The sequence below is a fragment of the Oculina patagonica genome, chromosome 4, assembly GCF_052425735.1.
Source record: "Oculina patagonica isolate OP01 chromosome 4, crgOcupat, whole genome shotgun sequence".
NCBI lineage: Eukaryota > Metazoa > Cnidaria > Anthozoa > Scleractinia > Oculinidae > Oculina > Oculina patagonica.
The window spans coordinates 16,682,464-16,707,599 of NC_135761.1; the positions used below are offsets into that span (position 1 = coordinate 16,682,464).

At 41.3% G+C, this 25,136-nt stretch overlaps 3 protein-coding genes and 1 pseudogene across 4 annotated transcripts in view; all 4 read right to left on the reverse strand.

Moving 5' to 3' along the window:
- Nucleotides 1–514: 514 nt before the first annotated feature.
- LOC144648194 (uncharacterized) lies at nt 515–5,475 on the reverse strand (annotated as a pseudogene).
- LOC144649749 (uncharacterized) overlaps nt 5,289–25,136 on the reverse strand; it is a 22,306-nt gene continuing 2,458 nt past the window's right edge. The window contains exons 1-3 of one of the 2 annotated variants that reach the window (XM_078509329.1): nt 8,014–9,577; nt 6,240–6,565; nt 5,289–5,696 (exon numbers count right to left, since the gene is read on the reverse strand). In XM_078509329.1, coding sequence (XP_078365455.1) covers nt 5,513–5,696; nt 6,240–6,565; nt 8,014–9,171 — 1,668 coding nt within the window. In that variant the 5' untranslated portion in view covers nt 9,172–9,577 and the 3' untranslated portion in view covers nt 5,289–5,512. Of the gene's footprint in view, nt 5,697–6,239; nt 6,566–8,013; nt 9,578–25,136 lie in introns of those variants that run through there. The other variant, XM_078509330.1, reaches the window with a different exon arrangement.
- LOC144649718 (uncharacterized) lies at nt 10,545–14,631 on the reverse strand. Its single transcript, XM_078509282.1, has 3 exons — nt 13,024–14,631; nt 12,118–12,443; nt 10,545–11,044 (listed from the first exon to the last, which is right to left on the reverse strand). The coding sequence occupies exons 1-3, from the start codon at nt 14,182–14,184 to the stop codon at nt 10,855–10,857; spliced, it is 1,677 nt and encodes a 558-aa protein (XP_078365408.1). The 5' UTR covers nt 14,185–14,631; the 3' UTR covers nt 10,545–10,854.
- Nucleotides 16,601–21,009, reverse strand: LOC144649719 (inter-alpha-trypsin inhibitor heavy chain H4-like). Its single transcript, XM_078509283.1, is given in 3 exon segments — nt 16,601–18,425; nt 18,427–19,015; nt 20,093–21,009. Coding segments are annotated over 3 exon segments (2,001 nt in total). The 5' UTR covers nt 20,863–21,009; the 3' UTR covers nt 16,601–17,783.

Consider the following 25,136-nt stretch of genomic DNA (forward strand, 5'->3'; position numbering starts at 1 on the left):
AAAAAGTCAACTTTTCACTTCAGCTTACGTCCCAAATGTTTGAAAAAATAGGGAGCTACAGGCGCCATCTTAACAACTGTGTCGTGTAGGTGAAGGCAAACCCTCCCGTTGGGTGGTTGACAACCCCTTCCTGCAGTACCAAGAAAAAAAATTAGCACATAAAAACGGACCTTCAAGAAAACCTGTACCCGACTTGGCGTCTGTCATAACTGATATAATGATGGGTAAAATCGTTTCTTGTGGTTAAGCAAGTTGCTCGTTTTTCTTTAACTCAGATACATACATACATACATACATACATACATACATACATACATACATACATACATACATACATACATACATACATACATACATACATACATACATACATACATACATACATACATGGTTTATTTGATAAAGCAGGTTACAAAATAATTGGCAAGACGATTAGTCCTGATGTGGACCTGCACTATTATCTAGTGCACCATAACGTGAGACTGCGTGATTCCGAACGCGAGCTCCCGATCGTTTAATGATCTCCGTCTCGATGATGACGAATGACGAAATGCAAAAACATATGGATTAGGAATCCGAGGTACATGGGTGGACCAGCCTCAAAGAGAATATCCAGACTTAAGTCTTTGATTTCACACCTGTAATGAAAAAGGAACTTATTTTAAGTTCAATCTGTTTTTACACTTTTTAAATTAAAAAAAAAGTACGAGTGAGCAGCACACTATTTTTTCAAAATTGTGAATCTCTTTAAAGATTTGTTATAGCTGGTATTATGCAAAACGTTAAGCTGCGAATAGGCCTCTTTTACGATAGTCGCCATATTTGTTTTCGCTTTATAATGCAAATTAGGCACGTGATTCATAAAGGGGGCAAACAAGCTAAAATCGGCAAATTGCAGCCGGTTTCTAACTATGTCTGATAATTTTTTCTTATACCATGCTTTGGTTTAGTACTGTGGTAAAAATATTCTAAGTTTGACTGCTTGCGTATACTTAACAAATGAGGTAATTGAGCGGTTTGTTCAAACTTATCTTGATAATGAAATCATTATTCCATAACTTGGCTTTCAAATGTGATTTCGGCTCAGATAGGTTTCTATTTCCACGAGCCGATTTCCGAGAAACAGCATTATTTTAATGTTTGCCCGGCCCCTAACGAACAACGTGACTACAATTTGCATATGAAAACCGACATGGCAGCTATCGTCAATATGGTCCATTTTTACATGCAAACCTGAGCCTGCTGTCCAGTGGTCCCACATACTGATCAATCAAAGTTTCTAAAAACGCACCAAGTATCGCTAACATCACAGTGGGCACCAGGAAGTGATTCATCTTGACGTCTTTTTCGGGTTTTTCTGGGGCAGAGATCGTGAATCTACTTTCAAGAACAGGCCCATTAGAAACGCCGTCGAGATGGCGCGCGCACCATACCGTGCGACCACCCAAGCAAAATATGGCGGATCATATGCATCGATGTCCATTCTCTCATTTGCGGTAACTGCCCAATAGCCTGAGATGGGCGCCTTGATCATCCAACAGGTAAATCCAACCGCGCCCAAACAACAAACCTGAGAAGGAAAAATATAGAACTTTCTAGATCAAAATTAAATGCCGTGAGTGGGAAAAGAAATGCAAATTAGAAAGGGCTGTTACGGTCGGTTGGCCCTGGAATTTGTTATTTCATTTTGTACCGGTTGACCCAACTGGTCGATCTGTGACAATTGACAGCACCATATTACTCAGACATTGTATCAGAATCGAAGACGGCGAATGTACACTCCCATTCCATTTAGTCAATGTTACACTCAATTTCGGTGTTCAACAATAACAGACGGAAACGCACACTTACCATAATTTTGACTCCTGATGACCCCTTTTTCCTGTCCTCAGTGCCTGATTCTAAATCATTGTTTCCAAGAAAAAGCACTCCACAACCAACGATTACCAAGTTGACGATGATGGCGAACACATGGACCCATGCAGGCATGCCAAGCTTGGGTACATAATATAGAGCGCAGCACATCGGTGCAGAAAGGCTCGTAAAGCCAAGCATGCATGTATCCCAGCGTTCTTCATTTTTGTTCTGATAAGGTAAGATTTCCTGTGATGTGTTCGTCAGTCTCGCCGGCTTCGCCTTCCGCTTCTTCATCCAAGGAATGCTCAAGGAACAACAGAGAACATAAAAGACGATAATCTATGATCAACGCCTTGTAAAAAGCCACAAAGACATCGAACCAGGCATTGTACATCAGTTTAGTGTGACTTAACTTGACATCGTTGTCTTCGTTGACTTGGGAATCTACCCACTTGATAAAATTGTAAAACGCCAGTGTTTTGAGGTAAAACTTTGCGTTTTCTCTGTTCAGTGGACAGATCGTCTTATATCGTAGAACTAAGATATAAACGTACGCTTGGGCGATCTTCTGAACAAGGAAAGTGGACTTGTCTGCGAGAACAAAGGGCCAAAACTTTTGAAGTGCTTGAAGTGCTTCTGAGGTTTCATCAGTTTCTTGGAAGCACTGGCTGCGACAAGAAGAAAGACCTCTGCAATGATCAACGGAATTGTTATCGCTCCAACGACGAGCCCCATTGAAGGCTGCTGGCGAGCCAAAGTTGACTGATGGGCGCCATCTTCTGGTTTTGAAAAGAAAAACACCGCACCAGCCACAACGAAAGCTATTCCAACGAGAAACCCTGTGGCAAGGCGGAAGTATATCTTTACCTCCTGGTTGCCAGAATTGGTGAATATATTGACACAAACGATCAATGCCCCTATCAAAAAGAGTAGAAACGTAGCTTGGGATGAAATCACTTTGACACAGGCCGTAAAACAAGCGCCCAGGATACTCAAGACGAGTATACCCAGGTAGAACAGCAAGGCATACGATGCGGTGATGACTTGAGATGCTGATATCGTCGTGTTTAGATCACGCTCGGTGGCATTGCAGGGAATGTCGTAAGTCAAGTCAGTGTGGTCAGAGTGGTCAAGCCAATCTATTTTCGCTTTGAGCTCCCAGATGACTGTAGACTTTCTTCGAGATAGTAAAGAACAGCTTTCACTTCTGCCCGCTAGCGTTGTTTGTTTACATACGTCCACGCAGGGATCTGGCCCGGATTAATTTTCTTTCTAAGAATTTATCCTAAAACAAGATAACGTAACTTACCCTGCCAAGTTCTATTGGTAATCAGCGAATCTGATTGGTTCCCTCGTTGTTTTCTATTTTAACAATAGAGTGTTTCTGTCTCGGAACTATCGGCTGATAGTTGCCCCGCGGAAATTTGATGTTCTTAAAACAAATATTAGCCTGAGAAGCGAAGCTTCGAGGGCTAATATGCTAGTTTTAAGAACATCAAATTTCCAAGGGGCAACTATCAGACCGATAGTTCCGAGACAGAAACACTCTATTGTCTTTATTGTTCACCACTAAATTTTCTTCCGCGCGCACATACAAAAACAAGCATCGTAAATTATTTTTACTTTTCAGGATAAAAAACGCAATTGAAAGCCGAAATGTAACAAACGAAACAAAACTAGACGAGAAACCCACTAAATGCAGTGAATTTGGTTGGGTTTTTTTGTCTGCAGGCAGCTTGTTTACAAAAAACAGTCACGGGCGGGCACTATCGATCCGGGCATTTTTCACGGGAGGGCACTATGGGCTGATAGTGCCCTCCGGCGGACGGGCACTATCGCGTCACGTGTTCAATTTAAACCAATCAGAATCGGAGAAAAATTAGTGGTGAACTATAATCACTGACAGAAAACGATCCGGTGCGGTTAGCTCTTTAAAGGAAGGTCATTCTTGATTTGTTTTAAAAGTGTACTACTATTTAACAATTCGACAGCAAGCTCGAGGTTTCTATCGGCTGCTAGTTGGCGCCCGATAGAAACCGACAGTGTGCCGCTATATTGATTTAATGAAAGATTTTGATTGATAAAATTCAGCAAAAACTGAGCGAGTGCTCCGAGGGCCGTCTGTATATCGATTATCGCGTGTTTTGCCAATAGTCAGCTGCTGGGTTGTGCTAATTTCTTATAGAAAGCTGGGGCTCGTTGTCTTATTGTTAAATAGATTGTATCACATACCGTAAAAGACTGGAAGTCCATATCATTTACCAACTACTTAAAAAAAAGTGGAAAGTCTAGCCTGAATTTCAGATTTCGTGTTGTGTGGGCGAGACTCGAATCCATTTTCAAGCCCAAGAGATACCAGTTCTTTCCTCTTTCCTACAGTCGTTTCCGTCGTTGTTTTTAAGCGAAATACCCGAAATACCCTCCCCCCCATTTGAACCATCGGTCGTTCAACCACTTGCAAAAATGTCAATGCAAGCCTGGCTTAGAGGAGAGTGTTACTTTAGATGTTAAAACGGTTATAAAACGTCGCCGCTAATCTGACCCCCATCCCCATTATCAATGTGTGTAAATACTGGGATTACATGCAGTCGTATAAGCAGGGAGGAAGCTCGTTATATATTGAAGTTATTTCATTTTATTTTTTTAAGTTTCGAGAGAGTGTCTCAACAATTTTGCACACACACATTTCAATAAAATCAACATAGTCTTAATTGTTTGGTTTTCTTTAATGCTTTTATTGGGCTTACGGAAATCAGATGTAAGACAACAGGATGCACAGTAGTGTACAAAAAGGTACAGGCCCCTGTCTTAGCCAAACACAGGACGACTGAAACCGGATCAAATATACACGTTGTACGATGACAAAAAAGTAATAAAAATTTAAGTAAAAGAGGTAAAGCTTATATGCCGATAACAAATTACAATTATCCCAAGCTAGCAAATTTCTGAGTTCTATGAAGTTGGAAACTGAAAACAATTACATCACTTAAAATGGCGGAGAGTACACTTAAAAAAACAAAAGCTGGCAGCCATTTCTGTTGTATAGCGTGTAGCTAAACGTAGGCATTTTCATAAGATCATTTGTCAGAGGTTACAAAAAACTATGACAATTGAAAGTGGGAAACTTATCTTTGTGTAGCTGAGAAAAAAAAACAACTCAATTTCTTAAACATTTAAGCTGTTAAGAAGCTAGTGTTTAACAACAATAGTTAAATAAATTAACGTATACGCTCAATTCGCAGTGCCACTTTAGCAGTTGTTTGATATGAAGCAACCTTAAGCACACTTAAATTGTGTAACATTAATGCATTACAAATACGACCTTATGAGCCAAGTGCAATTCATTTGATTCAGAAAGTTTAGTACTACAAAAAACGTCAACTTTTCACTTTAGCTCCCCCTCCCTCACTCCCTAGCTATAAACAGGCGTGAGGCGCCATCGTCAAAACTGTGACCAGTGAATCTTGGACTGAGGGCAAACCCACCCGTTGTGTTGGGGTTGGGATGGGTGGGACCCTTCCCAGCAGTGGGAATTACCCTCATACTAAAAGCAAGTCTTAGCTCATTCAAAAGAACCTCAAGAAAACCTCTACCAGTCTTGGCTCCTTTTTTAAACATTCTGCGTGGTTCAAGCAAGTAGCTCCTTCTTCTTAACTTAGATAAAATTATCTAGTGCACCATAACTTGGGAATGCATGATGTCGAACGCGAGCTCCCGGTAGTTTAATGATTTCTGTCTCGATGATAAGAAAATGCAAAAACATATGAATTAAGAATCCGAGGTACATTGGCGGACCAACCTCGAAGAGAATATCCAGACTTAGGTCTTTGATTTCACACCTGAAAAAAGAGCTTCAGTTCAACCTTTAAAAAAATCAAAAAAGCACACACTACACGCACCTTATCAAAACAAATCTTCTGCAAAACAAAAATACGAGAAAGAACACACAAAACCACACAAGGTAGAGAAATATAGCAGTTCCAAAGCCAAACAAACAAAGGATGGTGATTCTGAATTTCTTTCCTCATTACATTCCTTAGATCACGAGACATCACACAGGGGGAGTCTGGTCGATGTCAATTAGGATTAAGTGAATTAGCCATATTTTACATAGAAGCTCTGTAAAGCTAAGATCTGTTAAACATGGTGTTACGCCTAAGGTTTTGCCTGTGGCGTGGCGGCTATCTAGTATGCCTTATATGCAGGGGACAGAGTTTGATTCTTTGCCAAAAGTATCCTTTCGAAGAGCAGAAAAGCTTGTGAGGACTGCAAATATAAACACTTGGAGGGCAGGCACAGTAGTTATAATTTTGAAGAAAAACGGTTTCACAAAATCAGAGGCTCCACACAAATATAGTACAACTCTACGCGTTTTCACAAACCTGAGTCTACTGTCCACCGGTCCCACATACTGATCAATCAAAGTTTCGGAAAATGTGCCGAGTATCGCCAACATCACAGCGGGCACCAAAAAGTGATTCATTTTGACGTCTGGATTTTTCTGGGCCAGGGATCGTACGTCTACTTTGAGGAACAGACCCATTAGAAACGCCGTTGAGATGCCACGCGCAACATACTTAGCAGAAACCCAGGCAAAGTAGGGCGGATCATGAATGTCGATTCTGTCAATCGCAGTGGCTGCCCAATATCCAGGGATAGGTGCTTTGATCATCCAACAAGTAATTCCAACTGAACCCAAAAAACAAACCTGTGGAGAAAATTCGAAAACACCTAAGTCAAAAGGCGCGCAATACATGCTGCTATGGAAGTCTCACACCAGTGACCCATGTTAGCTCAGATGTCATAAATCACGGGATTTCGATTTGTTCCCCAGGGCTATTATAGTAACCGTAAAGGCCTGCTCAGAACCCCGAAACGCTTAGCCAATGGGACTCTGGTGAAGCTCTGAGGGCCAGTCACTAGGCCCTTCCCGATAAACCTAGTAAAACTGACATTTTATGTTCCTAGCAGTGCCCGTTTTTTGTTCAAAAAATGCTCAAAGTTTGCTCATTTTTCAAAGTTATGCTGCTTAAGTTTGAAAATGATATTTTATTTTGAAAAAGTACATACAAAATAAGGCATCATGATGTGTGTTTAACGTTACTGGACTGAATAAAGTGAAAAACTTCCAAGTGACAACAATAATGGAGTGACAGCATTTATGTGAAGAGCTTGATGTAGAATTGGCGCTTCCTATAGGTCTCAGTGTTAGAACACCAAAAACAAGCAAAGTTATGAAGAAGATAGAAAACTGAGAGAATATGAAAGAGGTGTTAAACTGCAACAGAAGGCAAAGAAAGCAGAAGCGCAGACCATATACTCCAAGGCCAACAAGGAGGTTACACGAAATGCGGAAATAACCGAAGGAACTTCCTGGATGACCTCGCAAGACAGGCAGAGGAAGCAGCAGAACAGGGCTATGTGAAAAAGCTTTATTCCAACGAACTGCAGTACTTCGTCAAGAGATTCCTCAAGCTCCATCATGGGAAACCACTGACTGGAAGACGTAAGGAACTGAAAGAACTGCGAGCAAGAGCCATCAAGAAAGAATCAATATCCATAAGAAGACGCAAGTGAAGCTGGATTGGCACACCCCTAGACAACCAACAAGCAATACCACCAGACATGCACTGAGGTGGAATCCACATGGAAACAGGAGTTGAGGTAATCCCTTGAACAGCTGGAGAAGAACCGTGGACGACGAGGTGGGCAAGGTAGGATAAACCCTAAGGGCAGATCGAGACATTAGCTCAAAACAGATCGAGATAGCGGGTGGTTTCCATTGATCTATGATGCACGGGAAGTGGAAGGGAATAGGTCAAGTACATCTTATTCGGGTTGTCTTGTAGTAAAATTTTTCCATGTTTTACATGACAAATAAAAAACTCAAATAACGTAGTTAAGGGGGCCCACACATTGCGGACCTCTGTTTTTTTTTTTTTTTGTTTACGAAAATTATATAGTCACGCGACGCCTTCTTTCACAGGTGAATATGAAATTAGTGTTGCTCGGTCAACAGCCCACATATACTGAATGGCTGACAATATAAGTCATCAAGACGTTTTTAACTTTAGTAGTCAGTATCACATTCAATTTCGGAGATCATCGAAAGCTGATTTACCCGGACAATGAAAAAACACAGAAACAGCACATTACCATAATGTTGACTCCCGATGATCCTTTCTTCCTTTCTTTGACTAAATTATTGTTTCCCAGAAAAAGCGCTCCACTGCCAACTATTGCTAGGTTGATGATAATGGCGAATACATGGACCCATGAAGGCACGCCAAGCTTGGGTACATAATATAGAGCGCAGCAAATTGGTGCAGAAAGGCTTGTAAAGCCAAGCATATATCCCAGAGTTCTGCATTGTTGTTCCGATATGGTCAGATGCCTGGCAAAAGGTTCGTCAGTCTCACTAGCCTCATCTTCCGTTTCGTCCTCCAAAGAATGTTCAAGGAACAACAGCGAACACAAGAGACGGTAATCTATAATCAGGGCCTTGTAGAAAACCGCAAAAACGTCAAACCAGGGACCGTACAACAGTTTAGTGTGACTTAATTCAACGTCATTGTCCTCGTTGACTTGAGAGTCTACCCATTCCATAAAGTTAAAAAACGCCAGTGCCTTGAAGTAAAATTGGGCATTTTCTTTGTACCGTGGACGAATGGTCCTATATCGTAGAACTAAGATATAAATGGACGCTTGGACGATCTTCTGAACAAGGAAATTGGACTTGTCTGCGACAACAAAGGGCCAAAACTTTTGAAGTGCTTCTGAAGTTTCTTCTTTCTTAGAAGCACTGGCTGCTACAAGAAGAAAGATCTCTGCAATGATCAATGGAATTGTTATCGCTCCAACAACGAGCCCCATTGAAGGCTGCTGTCGAGCCAAAGTAGACTGATGAGCCCCATCGTCTGGTTTTGAAAAGAAAAGCGCCGCACCAGCCACAACGAAGGCTATTCCAACGAGAAACCCTGTGGCAAGGCGGAAGTATATCTTAACCTCGGGGCTGCCTGAATTGGTGAACATATTAACACAAACCATCAATGTCCCTATCAAGAAGACGAGGAACGAAGCTTGGGATGAAAATACTTTGACACAGGCCCTGAAACAGACGCCCAGGATACTCAACACGAGTATAACCAAATAAAAAAGCAAGGCATAAGACGCGGTGATGACTTGAGATGCAGATATCGTCGTGTTTAGATCGCGCTCGGTGGCATTGTAAGTAATGTCGTGAGTCCAGTCGGAGTGGTCAGAGTGGACTAGCCGATCCATCTTTGCTTTGTGCTTTAAGATGACTGTAGACATTCCTCGAGATATTTACTAAAGAACGGCTTTCACTTCCTTCTTTTCACGTAATCTAACAACGTCGATATAGGCACGTGCGGGGAATTACCCAGATTAAATTTCTTTCTTAGAAATCTGGGCTGTTTTTTCCTAGAAATAAATTGAGTATCTTGCATTGTCTATAGTTTCCTCCATTTACAATTGAGCAGACCGAGTTTAGCTAGTTCCTAAGGGAATGTGTAGAAACTGATCGAATACAAATGAGAGCGTGTTGTCAGTTAATTTGAATGGCGTCACGCAAAGTCAATTGCTAATGCTTCCAATATAACATATTTAATTGCGCACACAAGCAGTCCTCGATATATCCTGCTTTGAAATGTTGACAGGTCTACCACGAAACAAATTAAAGAAAAGCATTCTGTTTCAATAACCATTCTGTTTCAATAACCAATAGATCTCTGGTTGGTACATGTATTTTTTGACAATAGGTGACGCTGTAGCGCTAGCCAGATTGGTATCGCATGTAATTTTTACGGAATGTTTTTTAAAAATAGATATCTTTTAATTGTTACCTTTTTTCTAAGAACCCTCAACATGTTGTCCTCGAAACTGACCACAATCTGTATACGCCCAAGTAAAGTATATTTTTAAGTAGTGATAGAAGAAAAGGTATTGCAATGTCTTTTTGCACGTTTACTATAGTACACGCGCTTAAACAGACCTTCCTTTGGTTTGCGACGTTACGCAGCTGGCGTAACGTACACGCGGACGTGTTTGTGTGCGCGTACCGACGAACCAAAAATAAAAGGAACGTCAACACTCTTTATAGTAATTCACGATCCGCGTCTCTATTTCGGAAATTTATATTTTTTTCAAATAACGTAGTAATGTGTGCGACGGATCACATTGTGTGACTGGAAAAGCGACTCCAAAGGCAAATTATTAAATCTCGCGCCTTAGACTCCTTGGTGGCAATTTCTCTAACAAGGGAACAAAAAAGGAAAAAAAGATGACAATTTAAAATGAAATCTGGTAAAAAAAAGGGAAAGAAAACAATAAAGAAAAATTAAATTTATCCGAACAAAAAGTAAAGAAAGAAAGAACAAAAGATTTCTTTTTGAAATAGCTGTTTGGTGATAATGTGTTTCTAACAGTACTAAGGCAGTAGGACGTCTACTTAATTGCTTTTATTTGTATCCTAAATGACACATCGTTCAAAATAATTCATCTCATCCCTCTCCCTCTCGCCCTTAAATGTCTCGAAAAGAAATAAGCCCCCCCCGGTTAACATATCTTTTAACGCTAATCAATCAAGCAATTAATCAATCAATCAATCAATCAATCAATCAATCAATCAATCAATCAATCAATCAATCAACCAATCAATCAATCAATCAATCAATCAAATTTATTTACATACGCCAGTATGTATATTTTTGTGTACACTAGCATAATTTAAAATTAATTACAAATATAAATTTTCGAGCATCTTTCTACAAACTGCAGGATCAGTTTGCAAGGATGAATAGGCTGTGAGAAGAAATAAGTTTGGAAATGATCTTGTGATGCAATATAAAGGGTAACAGTTACTAGAAGATTTTGAACCTATATAACGACAGGGGCGTTGCTGTAATTCAACATAAGTTCTGAAATTTATACACTATTTCCCTCACTGAGTCCATGCTATTTTAAGGTTACAGCACATCACTCAGGATTTATATCCTCTGCATCAAGATATTCCGATATAGTTGAAGAGCGGGACGATCTGTTATCACTTTTTCCGATACTCGCTTGGATGATAACAAAGTGTAAACACACATGAAGTAGGAATCCCAGGTACATCGGCGAACCTGCCTCAAAAAGAATCTTCATACTTTGCTCTTCGATTTCACACCTACAAAGGAAATAAAGTTGCAAATAAGACCTCCTGTGAAGGTGATAAGTATCGTTTAAAGTATCATGACTAGTGCTGATGGCATATTATTTAGTTACCAATGCAATAAATTATTATTACAAAAAAAGATACATGCACATGAGTTCTGATTGTAGTTGCTGATTAACATATATTGTCAGGAGATCTATGCAAACTCCATGGAGCTTTTGTGAAAAAATTATTTTGTTACAGTTTAATCTGTAGAAACCTGCAAGTGTATATATGTGATGGCAGTTCTGATTATCAGATTTACACCGGTTATTTAACTGTATATGATTAAAGTAGACCCTTATATTCATCTTTCGAGTATACCTAGCTAGATTATGTGCTTACACCATTATACTTTTTAAAAATAACTACATGATTTTTACATTTGTAAGCCTTAAATAATTCTCCAGGTTAAATTGAAGTCTAAGATTGATTGTCCATCAATGACTTCATCATCATCATCACTTTGTTTACCCTCGGATTTGAAGAGTAGCTTATACAGCTAATATCTTCGAGTATTTCACAGTAAGCACAATTCAACGGGCAAAGACCAGACCACAACACCGGGAACTCCATGCCCTACTCTCTACGATAAGCGTGTGGGTTCTTTTTCGTCCCCTGCTGACCATAACACTGAAGATGCAGGAGACGGGGCCTACGGTTTATCGTCCTTATCCAAGAAGACTAGAATATCTTACCATTTGCAGATGTTATTGCAAAGGCAGCATATTCTCCTCAGTTATTTTAAGACCCGGAGTGTTGGTCGGGTCTGGGACTCGAACCCGAGACCTCCCGCACTGTAGTCCGTCGCTCTACCAACTGAGCTAACCGGTCGGCGACTTCATATATGAATTATATCTCTATTCGTTTGTTTGTCTTTAACCAGTTAGCTCGCCCAGTGGTTGTTTAATTCCCTTACCCCTCAAGAGTAGCTCAAATCTTGACTTATTTCTGAGGGGAATAATGTACATATAGTTATGGTCTATCACCACAAGGTCTCTACTCATACACAATACCTAACTCAGTAAACTTTTCTCGTTACAAACCTGAGTATTTCCTCCAGTCCAAGATACTGATCAATCAAGCTCTCCGCAAACATAGAGAGTAAGGCTAACATGATAGCAGGTATAAGAAAGTGATTGATTCTCCTGGTTGGATTTCTTTGAGAGAAGGCTCGGGCGTTTACTTTCATGAACAAACCCATCAGAAACGCTGTGGTGACGCTACGCACAATAAACTTTGGAGCGTCCCAGCGAGGGTAGGATGGGTCCGCTCCAACGTCGCTTCTGTCGTGCACAGTAGCTGCCCAGTAACAAGCGATGAGTGCTTTCATCATCCAACAAGTAAACCCTACTGCACCCATACAGCAAACCTTTCAGAAGAAAGAAGACAACTCAAATTTTAGGTAAAAAAAAGCCGGGGCTATGAAACATGAGATAAGGTAGGTGAATTTTGTATTCGAGCCAAGTGGCCCATCAGGCCACTTGGCTCGAATACAAAATTGGAATACAAAATTGAATACAAAAGTGGCTCAAGCCAGGCCTGAGCTTATCCCAATTTCGGTAGCATGATGCGACTACGAGCATTTCTACTCCAGTGTTACCCCAGCATTAAACTCGCCGGTGCCACCTGAGGGTAGAGAAGCCGACTGTCGGAGTAAAGTGTCTTGTCTAAGAACACAACACAGAGACACTAACCAGGGCTCGAACCCGGACCCTGTCTGGATCCAGCGTGCAACCCATTAGGCCAGAGCGTCTCCTAACGGCATGGTTAAGGACATGGTTAAGGAATGATGAATTGTTGTGAGAGTACAGTATATTTTTATACAGTCAGTGTCAAATTAAAGCTCCACCAATATTTTTGTAGTTACATTGGTGTCCCTGGAGGTGTGCCAATTTAGTTTTATATCGGGACACGATAATACGTCCTCGATTAACAGACTAAGCACTTACCATAATTTTAACTGCATGTGATTCTTTAATCCCTCCATCATCCAGGTCATTACTGCATAAAAGACACGTTCCGCAAACAACAACTGCAGAGTTGACGATAATAGCGAACACATTGACCCATGACTTTAGGTGGAAGTTAGGTACATAATATAAGCCACAGAATAGTGGGGCAATAATAAGGCAGCAAAAACCAACTATGTATCCAATAGTTCTTATTTGTCGATCGCATGGGGTCATGTTACTAACAGAAGGCCTTTCGATGTTGCCTGCTGCACCATTCGCTGCAATTTCGTGACCTTCAGTTTCAATTTCCATCGAATGCTCTAGAAATAGCAACGAACACAACAGGCGGTAATCTATGATCAGTGCCGTGTATAACTCCGTGACAAAGGTAAACCAGCCATCGAATTCCTTACCAATTCCGCTCAACCTAACATCACTATCGGCGTTCACTTGTGAGTCTACCCACTCGATGAGATTGAAAAAAGCCAATGCTCTAAAATAAAACTGTGCATTCTCTTCGTATTCTGGGCAAATAATCGTATTCCGTAGATACATATAAATAATCACTTGAATAATCTTTTGAACGAGAAATGTTGATTTGTCTACTAAGACAAAGATCCATGGTCTATATTTCAACATTCCTGCAGGCTCGTCCGTTTTCTTGGAAGCAGCGGCAGCGATGAGGAGCACAATTTCGATGACGACTAGAGGAATTGTAATTGATGAAACTACGAGCCCCATTGAAGGCTGTTGTCGACCCAAAGTTGGTAGATTTGCTTGTAATCCCTCTGGTCGTTTAAAGAAAAGTGCGGCGCCAAACAACGCGAAGACTATTCCAATAAGAAACATTGTGAAAATCCGGCAGTACAACTTGACCTGAAGGTCGTCTGCATTGGTGAAGACATTTACAGAAGCTATCAGGACTCCTACCAGAAAGGAGAAAAAGGTACCATGAGAACAAGTTAGTTTGGCACATGGCTTGAAACAAACTCCGAAGATGCTCAGGAAAAATATGACCAAGTAAAAAAGCGCAGTGCCAGACGCAGCGATGACTTGAGATGCAGACACAGTGGTGTTTCGATCATGCTCGGAAGCTTGTTTACAAGGGACGCTATGAGCCAAATCTGAGTAGTCAGTGGTGCCAAGAGTCGGATTCATGATCGTTCTGAATTGCTGCCGAATGCTTGGAAACGGTCTTCGGAAAGAGACACCAAGGAATAGCTTTGCACTTGTTTGTGTCCACTGTGAGAGTTGATACTTCCGGCCGGAGAGAATTGTCTGGATTAATTTTCCTTCTAAGAATGTGAGTGAAAACTAGATGCGTTTTCCCAGAATCAAATTGAGTGTCTTGATACAGATTTCCTTCACTGACTCGAGTTAGGCGATAAAAATAGTAGAAACAGAATGACAACCAGTGCACGTCTTGTGAGAAATCATCGCTGTAGCTGCCGTTATCTGGATCGTTCGGTGAGCTTCATCCGCAGCCAAGCGGAGCATGATTATGCTTAGCGGCTCAGTTGCGCAACAAAAGACTCAATACATTTAAAGGGGTCATAGATCACTGGAGAATGTTTACAATGGCTGTATTGGGTAGCTAAAATATAATGTCAACACAATATCAAACTGTTCTGAAGTTGTTTTCTGGGAAACATACGAGCGATTATTTGGTAAAACAATGCTTCATCCGCAGCCAAGCGGAGCATGATTATGCTTAGGGGGGCTCAGTTGCGGTAAGACTATAAGATAAGATAAGATAAGATTCTCTAAAGGGAAAAAAAAAAAAACAACAAAAGACTCAAAGGGTTACATTTAAAGGGATTATAGATCACTGGAGAATGTTTACAATGGCTGTATTGGGTAGCATCCTTAAAATGTCAACACAATATCAAACTGTTCTGAAGTTGTTTTCTGGAGAAACATACGAGGGATTATTTGGCAAAACATTGGTAACAGTGAAGAATAGGGTTGGGTGTTGGTTTTTTTGTGAAAAGCGATGTTGTCTGTTTTATTGCCTACGGCCAAGGTGGGGTTAAGAGTATTCAACTGCTATAATGTAAAGACAGTGCTTCTCTATGGCTCCGAAAGCTGGAAAACAACATAGGACGTAGTTAAAAAGTTGAGGGTTTTTATCCACAAGTGCCTCCGTATTATATTGGGAATAAGATGGCCACAGAAAATATCCAACCTGGAAGTACGAAACATCTGTAAACAAGAGGACATCATGGTGAGCTTGACGATGAGGAGTACTTGAAGATGGATTGGGCATGTGTTGAGCAGGAAAGAATCGGGGGATGTGGCTAAAGAAGGTTTATTCTGGACACCAGAGGGAAAGCGAGCACGGGGAAGGCCTAGAACAACTTGGCGAAGGTCGGCCGAGAAAGAACTTAAGTCCCTGCACCTGACCTGGAATGGGATCCGGAAGGCGGCACAAGACCGCTCCCGCTGGAGAGATCGAGACTGTAGAGGCCTTATGCGTCCACCGGCCAATGGCGCGAAAAAGATCGATGATAATGAAGGTGGGGTGAAATAAGTAAAAGACATCTTTCCAATCTGCCGGCGTATCGTGAAGTCAGCAGGGAAAAAGAAAGAGCCGCGAAAAACACGGGACGGAAAGGAGCCGCACGAGGATTTCGCTGATTTTTGGTCTAAACTGTTCTATAATTAGTGGTAAGTCGCCGGCCACTAATTGTTGCTTTTGATGAGTTAAAACGCACCGAAAACCTTATTTGTGAACATCTAAAGGAAGATATAATCTAAATTTGTGGATAGAAATCAAGCTACGGCAATAAATATCGATTTTGTGAAGACGCACGGAAACAACTTGAAAAGTTAAGCCTCAATTTTTCAAGTTGCAATCCATTTCCATCCGAGCCATCTGCAGCCAAAGACGCCCGTTAACAGTTTCAGTGCTCTTATACAGCAATTTTTAATAAATATGGACTATTATATTTAGGTTTTCTGCGACACAATAGAAATTTTGCATAGATGTTCAAAACTCTGGTTCAGATTCGTGACAAAGCCTCTTTACATATGTGACGTCAAGAGTAAGCGTTTCTTTTTCACACAATCCAGGTCGACATAATCATTTTGAACCCTGCAGAAGTTTGTAGTACTTTGAGTACACGGTTTTCTTGGAAACCAATCACAGTTATTGAAGACCACGAGATTTCGTGTTGACATAAACTGTGTACCTGCTTGCTTGCCAACTCTCAGGAGGACAAATAGAGCTCTTCCACAGAAAAGCTGTTCTTCATGCAGCATGCTGACTGACAAAAACCGATCGGGGGCTCGCGTACGAAATCATACAGTCCCAAGTTAGGGTGCACTAGATAATTGTATCAGTTCAAGAAGAACGAGCCACGTGCTTGGAACACTCAAAAGGTTTTACCCTTTATTATATTAGTATATTAGTATAGTGGCTAAGACTGGTACAGGTTTTTTTGAAGGTCCATTTGCTAAGTCTTTTTTTCAGTATGAGGTTTATTGCCACTACAGGGAAGGTCCTCGGGCACAAGTAAAAAGTTGACATTTTGTGTTGTTCTAAGCTTTCTGAACAAAAAACTGGTAACTACACTTTCAACATTTTAAGCAATTTCATTCTTCTTCAGAGAGCTTAATATCAAACAGCTGTTATACAAACAGCATTTACGGGAAATACCGTCTCCCTCACATGTACATTCGTTCTGTCTCCCTGGAGATCTACCACGACTTTGGATCAGACCATTGTCCCTCTACCCAGCTAAGGTACTTAGAAAATACCTTCCCCCCTGAAAAGAAGTTTCTAAGTATCTTAGCTGGTAAGAGGGTCAACGATCTGGCCAGAAGTCGTGGTAGATGTCCAACATTGGGGACATAAGTGGCTTTTTGTTACCCTAGGGAATGTATATATTTCTTTACCATAAAAGCTTGTTCCGAAAGACGATAATAAATGAGTTAAAAGTCAATGTCAATGCTGTATAGTTAATTTTCCGTCTTTCAAGTCTTACATTTACGAAAGATTTAAGGGGTCTGTGTCAAGAAAAATCTTCTACGTTTTCGTGTTAAATATTCTAGAATTACGAGGATGCACTCACTGTTAAGCAAAACAACCTATGAACAACAAAAGAAAGGACATGAAATCATACTCCAAGATTTAAATAAACCACAATCAATGGTTTTTAAGAAATTTTCTTCCAAGTAAAACTGTCAAACTTGAAAACGTCGGGCAAAGCAGTTATAGGCTCACTTCTTTCCTACCAGTCTGTACCCAAACCACGTTTTAACAATTTTAAGGACTTGTAAAGTACGTTTTAGCAAGGCCAGGCCACTATGAGTGGATTTACTATTGGTACTGCATAAATTATCGATATAGCATATAAGTGGCACAGATTATGAATAAATTGACATTGCTCAAGTGCAACGGCGAAGGAAATATACCAAGTGCGATAAGTAACCAGCTAGTTGTTTGTAGAATGTTGTTGGGAGTCTGTTAGGGGTGTTCATTCCTCTTGAGGGTGTTATGGCTGGTACAACATTAACCTCCCACGCACCCATAATGTACTTAGCTTGCGCTGCGACTCTTGTCGCGTCGCCGAATATTATATCCCCAATCTTAATCCAAACTTAATGCGATGCGATAATTGTTGCAGTACAGAATAGTATACAATTCATACCAACACCTTTGTGGGATTTTCAAATTGCACTAAATTTTGGTGATATTGCCCCTTTATCAGCGATTTACTAGCATTTTCTTTTATACCCGGATTGTTTAGTCGGTGCTAGTAGACACAAAATCGTACAAAAGACAAGAAAATTAAAGGAATTGGTAATCCGAATGATGAAAGTTTCCATCCAGCAGACGGACTCAGTCCAGCCGACTGGTCGTTGCTGTCTGGGACTGAATTTCTCTTTAAGCCTCCTCTCGCTCTACTCTCTTCTTCCCCGAACGAATCTGATTGAACCACGACAAAGGAGGTGAGAGGTGTAACAAAGTTATACTGAAGAGACATCTGCAGAGCTTGCTTTTTCAGTCGGGCTTTTTCTGTCGTATCATCAGTTATCAGCAATTTGATCAGCAGCTGCTTAATTCTCATGTAAGCCCACAGCCTCTCGGTGAAATCCTCGTTCAACACTTTGTCAGAAGGGACGGTCAGGTTCTGAAGAGTGCGTGACAAGGTGTACGTGACAGGATTGCTGCCGGACTTACCACGAACATTCACGGACATCAGCCTTGAACTGGTAACGCCTTCTTTGATTTTTCCACTAACGACAAGCTCTGATCCATCATAGTACTGAGAAAAAGCCGAAGCAGTAACTTTGGAGTCATCGACTATATCGGTGGGATACTCGAATCTGACTTGCAGTAATAAAGGTGTGCTGATCTCGTCATAAAATCCCTCCAGCTGACTTGCAGCGTCTTTATCCTGTGTAGATCCTGCGAGATGATCCTCCGTTCTCGACTGACAGTGCTGTTAGGAAATCGAAATTCAGACTGGAACCAAATCCCAGGGCGAAGATGGAGGCTTCTATATCGTTCGCTTTACGAACGTTGGCGCGGATCGTTTTAGTATTGGTTTCTCCCGCTGTTGGATCACCGTCTGTCAGAAACAGTACCACGGGGGAATTAACTGTATTTCTCAGTAGTTGAAGGCCCAGAATTAAAGCATCGTTGATGTTGGTACCGCCTCCTGCTTTAACGCGCTCATCAACAAATGCTCTCCCTGCCTGGATGTTGTCGCTAGTTGCCAGTGAAGCGGAACTTCTCCACTGAACCGTGCCAGCATTAAATAGAACAATATTGAAAGAATCACTTGTACGAAGCTGGTTCAGTATGGTAAACATTGCTTGGCGTGTTTGTTCAATCTTCTGTCCACCCATTGAGCCACTGATGTCGATTACAAACACGATGTTTTTCGCTAGTGGGTTTAGACCGCTCGGTGAAAAATATTGAACAAAATGAGAGCCAAGGATCTGGATAATTCCTGCATCATTCCCGTGAGCTACATCATACCTGTCATACGGAGAGAAAAAAGTGTCAATCAACTTGCTTCGAATTCTCAAAGCGTTCTCAAACATAACCGAGCAAGCAAGCGAGAAATGAAGGAAGGAGGAAGGAAAGAAGTATGGAATGAGGGAAGGAAGGAAGGAAACAAGGGAGGGAGGGAGACAGGCAAGCAGGCAGGCAGGCAGAGAGGGAGGGAGGGAGAGAGGGGGGGGGGAAAGAGGGGAGGGGGGGGGGGGGGGGGGGGGGGGGGGGGGGGGGGGGGGGGGGGGGGGGGGGGGGGGGGGGGGGGGGGGGGGGGGGGGGGGGGGGGGGGGGGGGGGGGGGGGGGGGGGGGGGGGGGGAGAAAAAAAAAAAAAAAAAAGGGGGGGGGGGGGGGGGGGGGATGGAGAAAAAAAAAGAGGAGGAAAAAAGAAATTACAAAAAAAAAAAAAAAAAAAAAAATATAAAAGGGGTAACTACAGTACAAGAGCGACGAGTCACCACAACGAGGCGTTATAATTAGCGTGATCAGTAAGATAACTATCAATGATGGGAAAAGAGCTGCAAACATTGTAAGAAAATTTAACCGGTAAAATACTTAGATTACTATTGGACGGGCAGAAAAGCATTCTGGTTGGATGATTTTAATTATCTGGCCTTGTCGTGTAATAAACATCTGTACATTACCATAACATTAAAAACATGCCATCTTTGGAAATAGCTATGTACAATGCATTACGCTAATATTTTATCAAACCTTTATCTCCTTGCTTCCTTGTGTTAAAATCACCATCATCTGACTAGCTTAGGTGGCGTGATTCAATTTGAAATGTCGTGACGCAAAAATAACGAACGAAATAAATCTTTATTTGTAAACGCCATGCAAGCTGAAGCCCTCGACTGTCGAGTAGTAAAATATTTAAAAATTTTTATCACGTCAAGATTTTCCAATTGTTGACGTTAGAATGAACAAGTTTAGTTTTACAACCCAAGATTTCATACTTCAACAATCAATCGCGCGATTTTCCGATGTAGAGACGTGAAAGTTGTTACATTGTGTACAAAGTTCGAAAAACACGTTTATTAAACAACACGACACTTTACCTTATAATGAAATCTCCATCTATTCCCGCTGATCCCAGGTTTCTCTGCTCGTCTTCACTTGGACTGTACTCGATATGAGCCGATTTTGGTGATGGTTTTGTTACTACTGCCAACGGATTGCCCTTTGTGGCTTTATCGCTTGGATTCTTGCGAATTTTCATCACGTCAACATAACTTAGGGCTTGAGGTTCTTCGATGTCCACCACAACCTTCAGCACGGGAACGATCTGTTTTGGTCGAATGCTGATCACTTGTTCATAATCTCCTTTTCGCCTTACCAAAAGCTGTTGATAGTTCAAACGAAATTCAGCGCTGCTGTTTGGTGCCACATTGATCGCGATGACAAATACATCCATACCTCGCACGGCTTGCTCACTCGAGCTCACGAGACCTGAATTCCGACTGTCGTTCTTAGCTTTCTCGTACTCGTCCTTCGCGGCGTCTTTCTCTTTGACCTTCCCGATGTAATGTTTTCCATTCACTACCATCGAGAAATTCGAGATAAAAGCGGTGTCCGAAAGCTGAACAACGAACTTGGCTTCTTGCTTCTTGGGCGATTTGTTCTCCAGCGTACTTGTTACAAGTGTATTGGCAAAGCGTGAAGATATTTTCGATGCTACGTGCAAACTCAAAGGAGTCAACACCGTAGCGCTTTGTACATCTCTTGGATGGCGACTCAAGCTTGGATCGAGATCTGCCGTGAACGATTTGGTGCTTGCATACTTGGTGAAGATCAGGAGAAAAGCGAGGCTGAACAAATACGACCTCATTTTCGCAGATTTTCCTTGATCATTTAGTGAAGCCCGCTTACACAGACTGCTGGAAAACACCCAAAACCCAGTAACAAAACTGCTTCAGTAAGCATGCCCTGAAGCATATTTTCCTGTCTCAACAACTAAAACGTTGCTGGAACTAGTGAGGCATGTTCCAGTACACGTTCAGCGCGTTATAAAAAAAACTGTATACTGCATATATTATTGTGTTTATTATTCGCAGCTACTGATTAGGCTGAGCGATGCCGCCATAGTATTCACACAAGATAACGTATCACTCAAGTAGAAGTAACAACACTGATTTTATTTCTCTTTGTCAGTCATATTTATACACACAATTAAACAAGGCGTATCTTGAGCGGATCTACGTAGGAAACCAAAATGACATTCTTGGGATATAAAATTGAAGCGATACTGAGCCCATACTTTAAAGCGGATTACACTGTGGTTTATTTAATTTTATTATTTTACTAGCTCCGTGAGGGGTCCGTGAGCGGTCAAAATGAAACGAGTCTCGTTATCTGATTGGCTACCCGAGCAGTCAAGATGGAGCCATCTTGACCGCTCGGGATCGCCCGCTGTGTTCCCGCAAGCGAAAAAACTTTTCAGTTCCGTCGTCGCTACTTCAAAAAGCTTTTCCGTCGTAAATTCGAGCTATGAAAGTATTTTCCGAAACAACACAAGTATTTTCTGTCTGTTTCTAGCGAAATGGAGTCCGATTACAAAGAAATAGGTATTGAAGTGACATAATGAGAACAAACAAATTAGTAGAAAGTTATTTGTAGTTGAATTTTCTTTCTTAGTCTTCATTTTCTCTAAAAACTGAAGTAATTTCTTTTTTTATTTTCTCGGGAAAAAATCAATTTTCTGGGAAAATGCCACTAAAATGCTCGAATAATGCTCAATGCTTTTGCCTCACTAAAATGCTCGAAAAAATGCTAGCATAATGTACAAAAGCCTAGTGCACTTGCGAGTCCGTTTGGCCACCCAACGCAAGTTTGTACGCAAGTTTAACTTGCGACTACTTGCATCCACTTGCGTAGCCGTTTGGCCAGGGCTTTTTAAACAAATGAAATGATTTTAGCGTGCGCCATTGATTGTGCACGCAACTGGCTTCCTTTTCAGTGCTCGAAAAAAGTCAAATAATAAATCCTTTATTGACCAAGCTTGTTAGGTCAAGATGGCAGGATATTGGCCTCAAAAAAGAACTTGGCCAGTATCCTGCCATCTTGACCTCACGCTTGATCAATAACCCATATGTATCACTTTTATCAACCCACCTTTCTAAAGCATATGAGAAGAATAAAGCCTTTTGATTATGCCAAGCGAAGTGGCTAAAGGTCTTTTATGAATCCAAATAGAGTACAATGTATATCAAGAAGATACTCTGGAAAATGTTTGTATAGTTATTTGTAACATTTAATTTACTAACAGTAACAAACGCTTTTAAACTGAAATGTAGCCATTCCAAACATTTCGATACCAGCCATTAGGAACAGTTTTTTTATTTCCTTACAATCATAAAATACAATAGATGTATTGGAAGAAATTTTGGAGGCTGTAAAGTAACAGAACAGTAATTTAAAATGACTCGACAACTTGTAATAGTCTGTAGTCATCTTATCAATGCTTAGTGACCGAAAGGAATTTGGCATAGTCTCACAAGTCTGTATGCAGAGAGAAGTTGAATCTGTTAAGCAAAGCAGCTGAGTTGACACATCACAACTTGGTGTCATCACCGAGGCGAATTGCAGCGTCTGTTTCCTAGAAAACAAACCACTACACAGCTTTCTAATTTTCTGATAAGTAGCTTTAGTCATATATTTTGCTACTGATTCTTCAAATAAATAGTTACAACTGCACTTACCTTGGAGAAAACTGCGAAAAATATTCGAAAAAAGCGAAGGCAAAGGGACAAAGAAAGCACACACGAAAGCCGTTCCCCCATCAGTCTGCCTTTACGTACTGCAAAATACCCTTGCGATTACCAGCTCTGAGCCTGTTATCTTCTCACCGCTGATGTTGTGTTAGCGAGAAGCAAAAATACTCATCATACAACTTTCGGGAACTTTCCACGAACGGCCACTAATTTATCGACGTTCGGTGGCGGACTAAACTCTACCGTCCTGGATAAAACCCTGTTATGCTTTCCATGTTATTTTCCGTTTTATTTTAACTTCGGCTTCACGTTTCGGCCATTTCTTGAAGCAAAACAAGTTTGTACGATTCCAAAATCGACCCCATATTGTTCTGCATGGGATCGAGGCTACGGTCGGCCAGCCAGCCAGTTGACCCAAGATGGCGTCCAAACCCCAAAACCACACAGCTTCAACGATACAGCTTGCTCAGATCTTCGGTGAAGATCAGGAGAAAAGCGAGGCTGAACAAATACGACTGCATTTTCACAGATTATCCTTGATCATTTAGGGAAGTCAGCGGGGAGTCACACAGACTACTGGAAAGCACCCAAAACCCAGTTACAAAACTGCTTTGCTATTCACGATGCCCTGAAGCATATTTTTCTGGCAGGGGTACGCAGAAAGCAGAATGATGGTCAGCGGTTTGCTTGTAGTTAGCTTTCACTCCGGTGCTCCGGTTTGCTTGTGGTTAGGTTTTATTTGTTGGTTAGGGCATATACTATTGCCGTTCCTTCACCATCATTCTGCCTTCTGCGTTCTGGAAAATACCCTTGTCGAATATACAAAACTAATGAGGCATGTTCCAGTAAACGTTATGCAAATACTGTATGCTGCACATTGTTGTGTTTATTGAGGGTCCACAATAGGACTGGCGGGATGCGGGATTCACTTGACTTATTTTTGTGGTGATATTCGGGATGTTATCGGGATGCCAGAATCTAGCGGGATACGGGATTTCAATGTTTTCGTGACCGAATGGCTCCTTTGCGTGTAGACCATCTGTGTACCAGTGTCTAGTTACAATTTTAACATCAAGCTTATCCATTATCACCTTTGCGTGATATTTTCGGTCATTTTCGTTTTCTCGTCATAAGAAAGCGGTATGAAATAGACTTTTTCGGTACAGCCCTTACCCTGGGTGCTAGAGGTTTTTCTTGCGCGGCCTTCGGGCGCCGAAGTATCCACCACGCGCGAGAAAAATCCTCTTGTGCCCAGGGTACACAGCCCTCTATTTTCTCATATGCCAACCCCCTGCCTAGCCTGAATTTCAGACATCCCTCTGTGGTCGCCTACTTCCCAGGTGACCACAGAGGGATGTCTGAAATGAGGCTAACCCCTGCCCCCATAAGGTTTTTTCCAAATATTAAAAAAAAGGTTTTAAGCACAGTTTTGTTGGTTATGAGTACTTTGCAGTAGTTTTGGGTGGTTTTCTGGCATTTGGAAAAAATTTTGAGATCTAAAATGGCCGATCTAAGATGGCGGCTGTTTTGACATCTTGATGTAATTACCACGCGATGTGACGTCATTATTCCACGTGACGTATACTAAACGATAGATGTTTGGGCATGCTATACGTGCTATAACTTTCATTGTGATTGCTTAAATATCCTGGAAGTTACATACGGAGGGCTATTAAAGCCCCTCCCCGGTCCCAGAAGGTAAAAAAAAGCCCAGTCTGAATAGGGTTAATCAATACAGACAGTGCGCTCAGGTTTTCGCTGAATTTTATCAATCAAAACGAAAACCTTCAATAAAATCAATTCCAGTGATCTTCTGTATTTAATGGGTAAGCCACTGAGTTATGCCAAAACAATTAGATGGCTCGCTCTCGGTTTCTATCGGGGCCAACTAGCAGCCGAGAGAAACCTTGTAGTACATGTACACCGATAGGAAGTACAACTGTACAAGTAGTAGACACTCTGAAAGATTGCAGTCCAAAACCTACACTTTTTTAAAAAAAAAATCAAGAATAACCTTTCTTTTAAAGAGCTAACCGCACGCGATCGTTTTCTGCAGTGAATAGCAAACAACGAGAGAACCAATCAGAATTGCGGATTTCCAAAAGAACACGGCTGAGTACGAGTAAGTTACGTTATATACCTTGATGAAAAGTGATTGCGCTACATAATCCTCTATATGCGATATTAATCGGTACCGCGTCACCTATTGTTATTATTAAATGTTCCAATCAGAGAGCTATTGGCTGTTCGGTTGTTGAAACAGAGTCTTTCTTTAACTTTTTTCATGGTTGACTTGTCAATATTTGAAAACAGTAAATATTGAGGTCGGCTTGCGCATATATTATATCAGAATGCATTAACAAGACATTAACTTAACTTCGCGTGACGACTC

Excerpts from the sequence above, each read along its gene's own strand:
- LOC144649718 (XM_078509282.1), bottom strand. The coding sequence starts at position 14,184 with ATGAATCCGACTCTTGGCACCACTGACTACTCAGATTTGGCTCATAGC. Across the intron at positions 12,444-13,023 it reads CACATGCAGTTAAAATTATG|GTTTGCTGTATGGGTGCAGT; the intron begins GTAAGTGCTTAG and ends TTCTTCTGAAAG. Across the intron at positions 11,045-12,117 it reads GGACTGGAGGAAATACTCAG|GTGTGAAATCGAAGAGCAAA; the intron begins GTTTGTAACGAG and ends TTTCCTTTGTAG.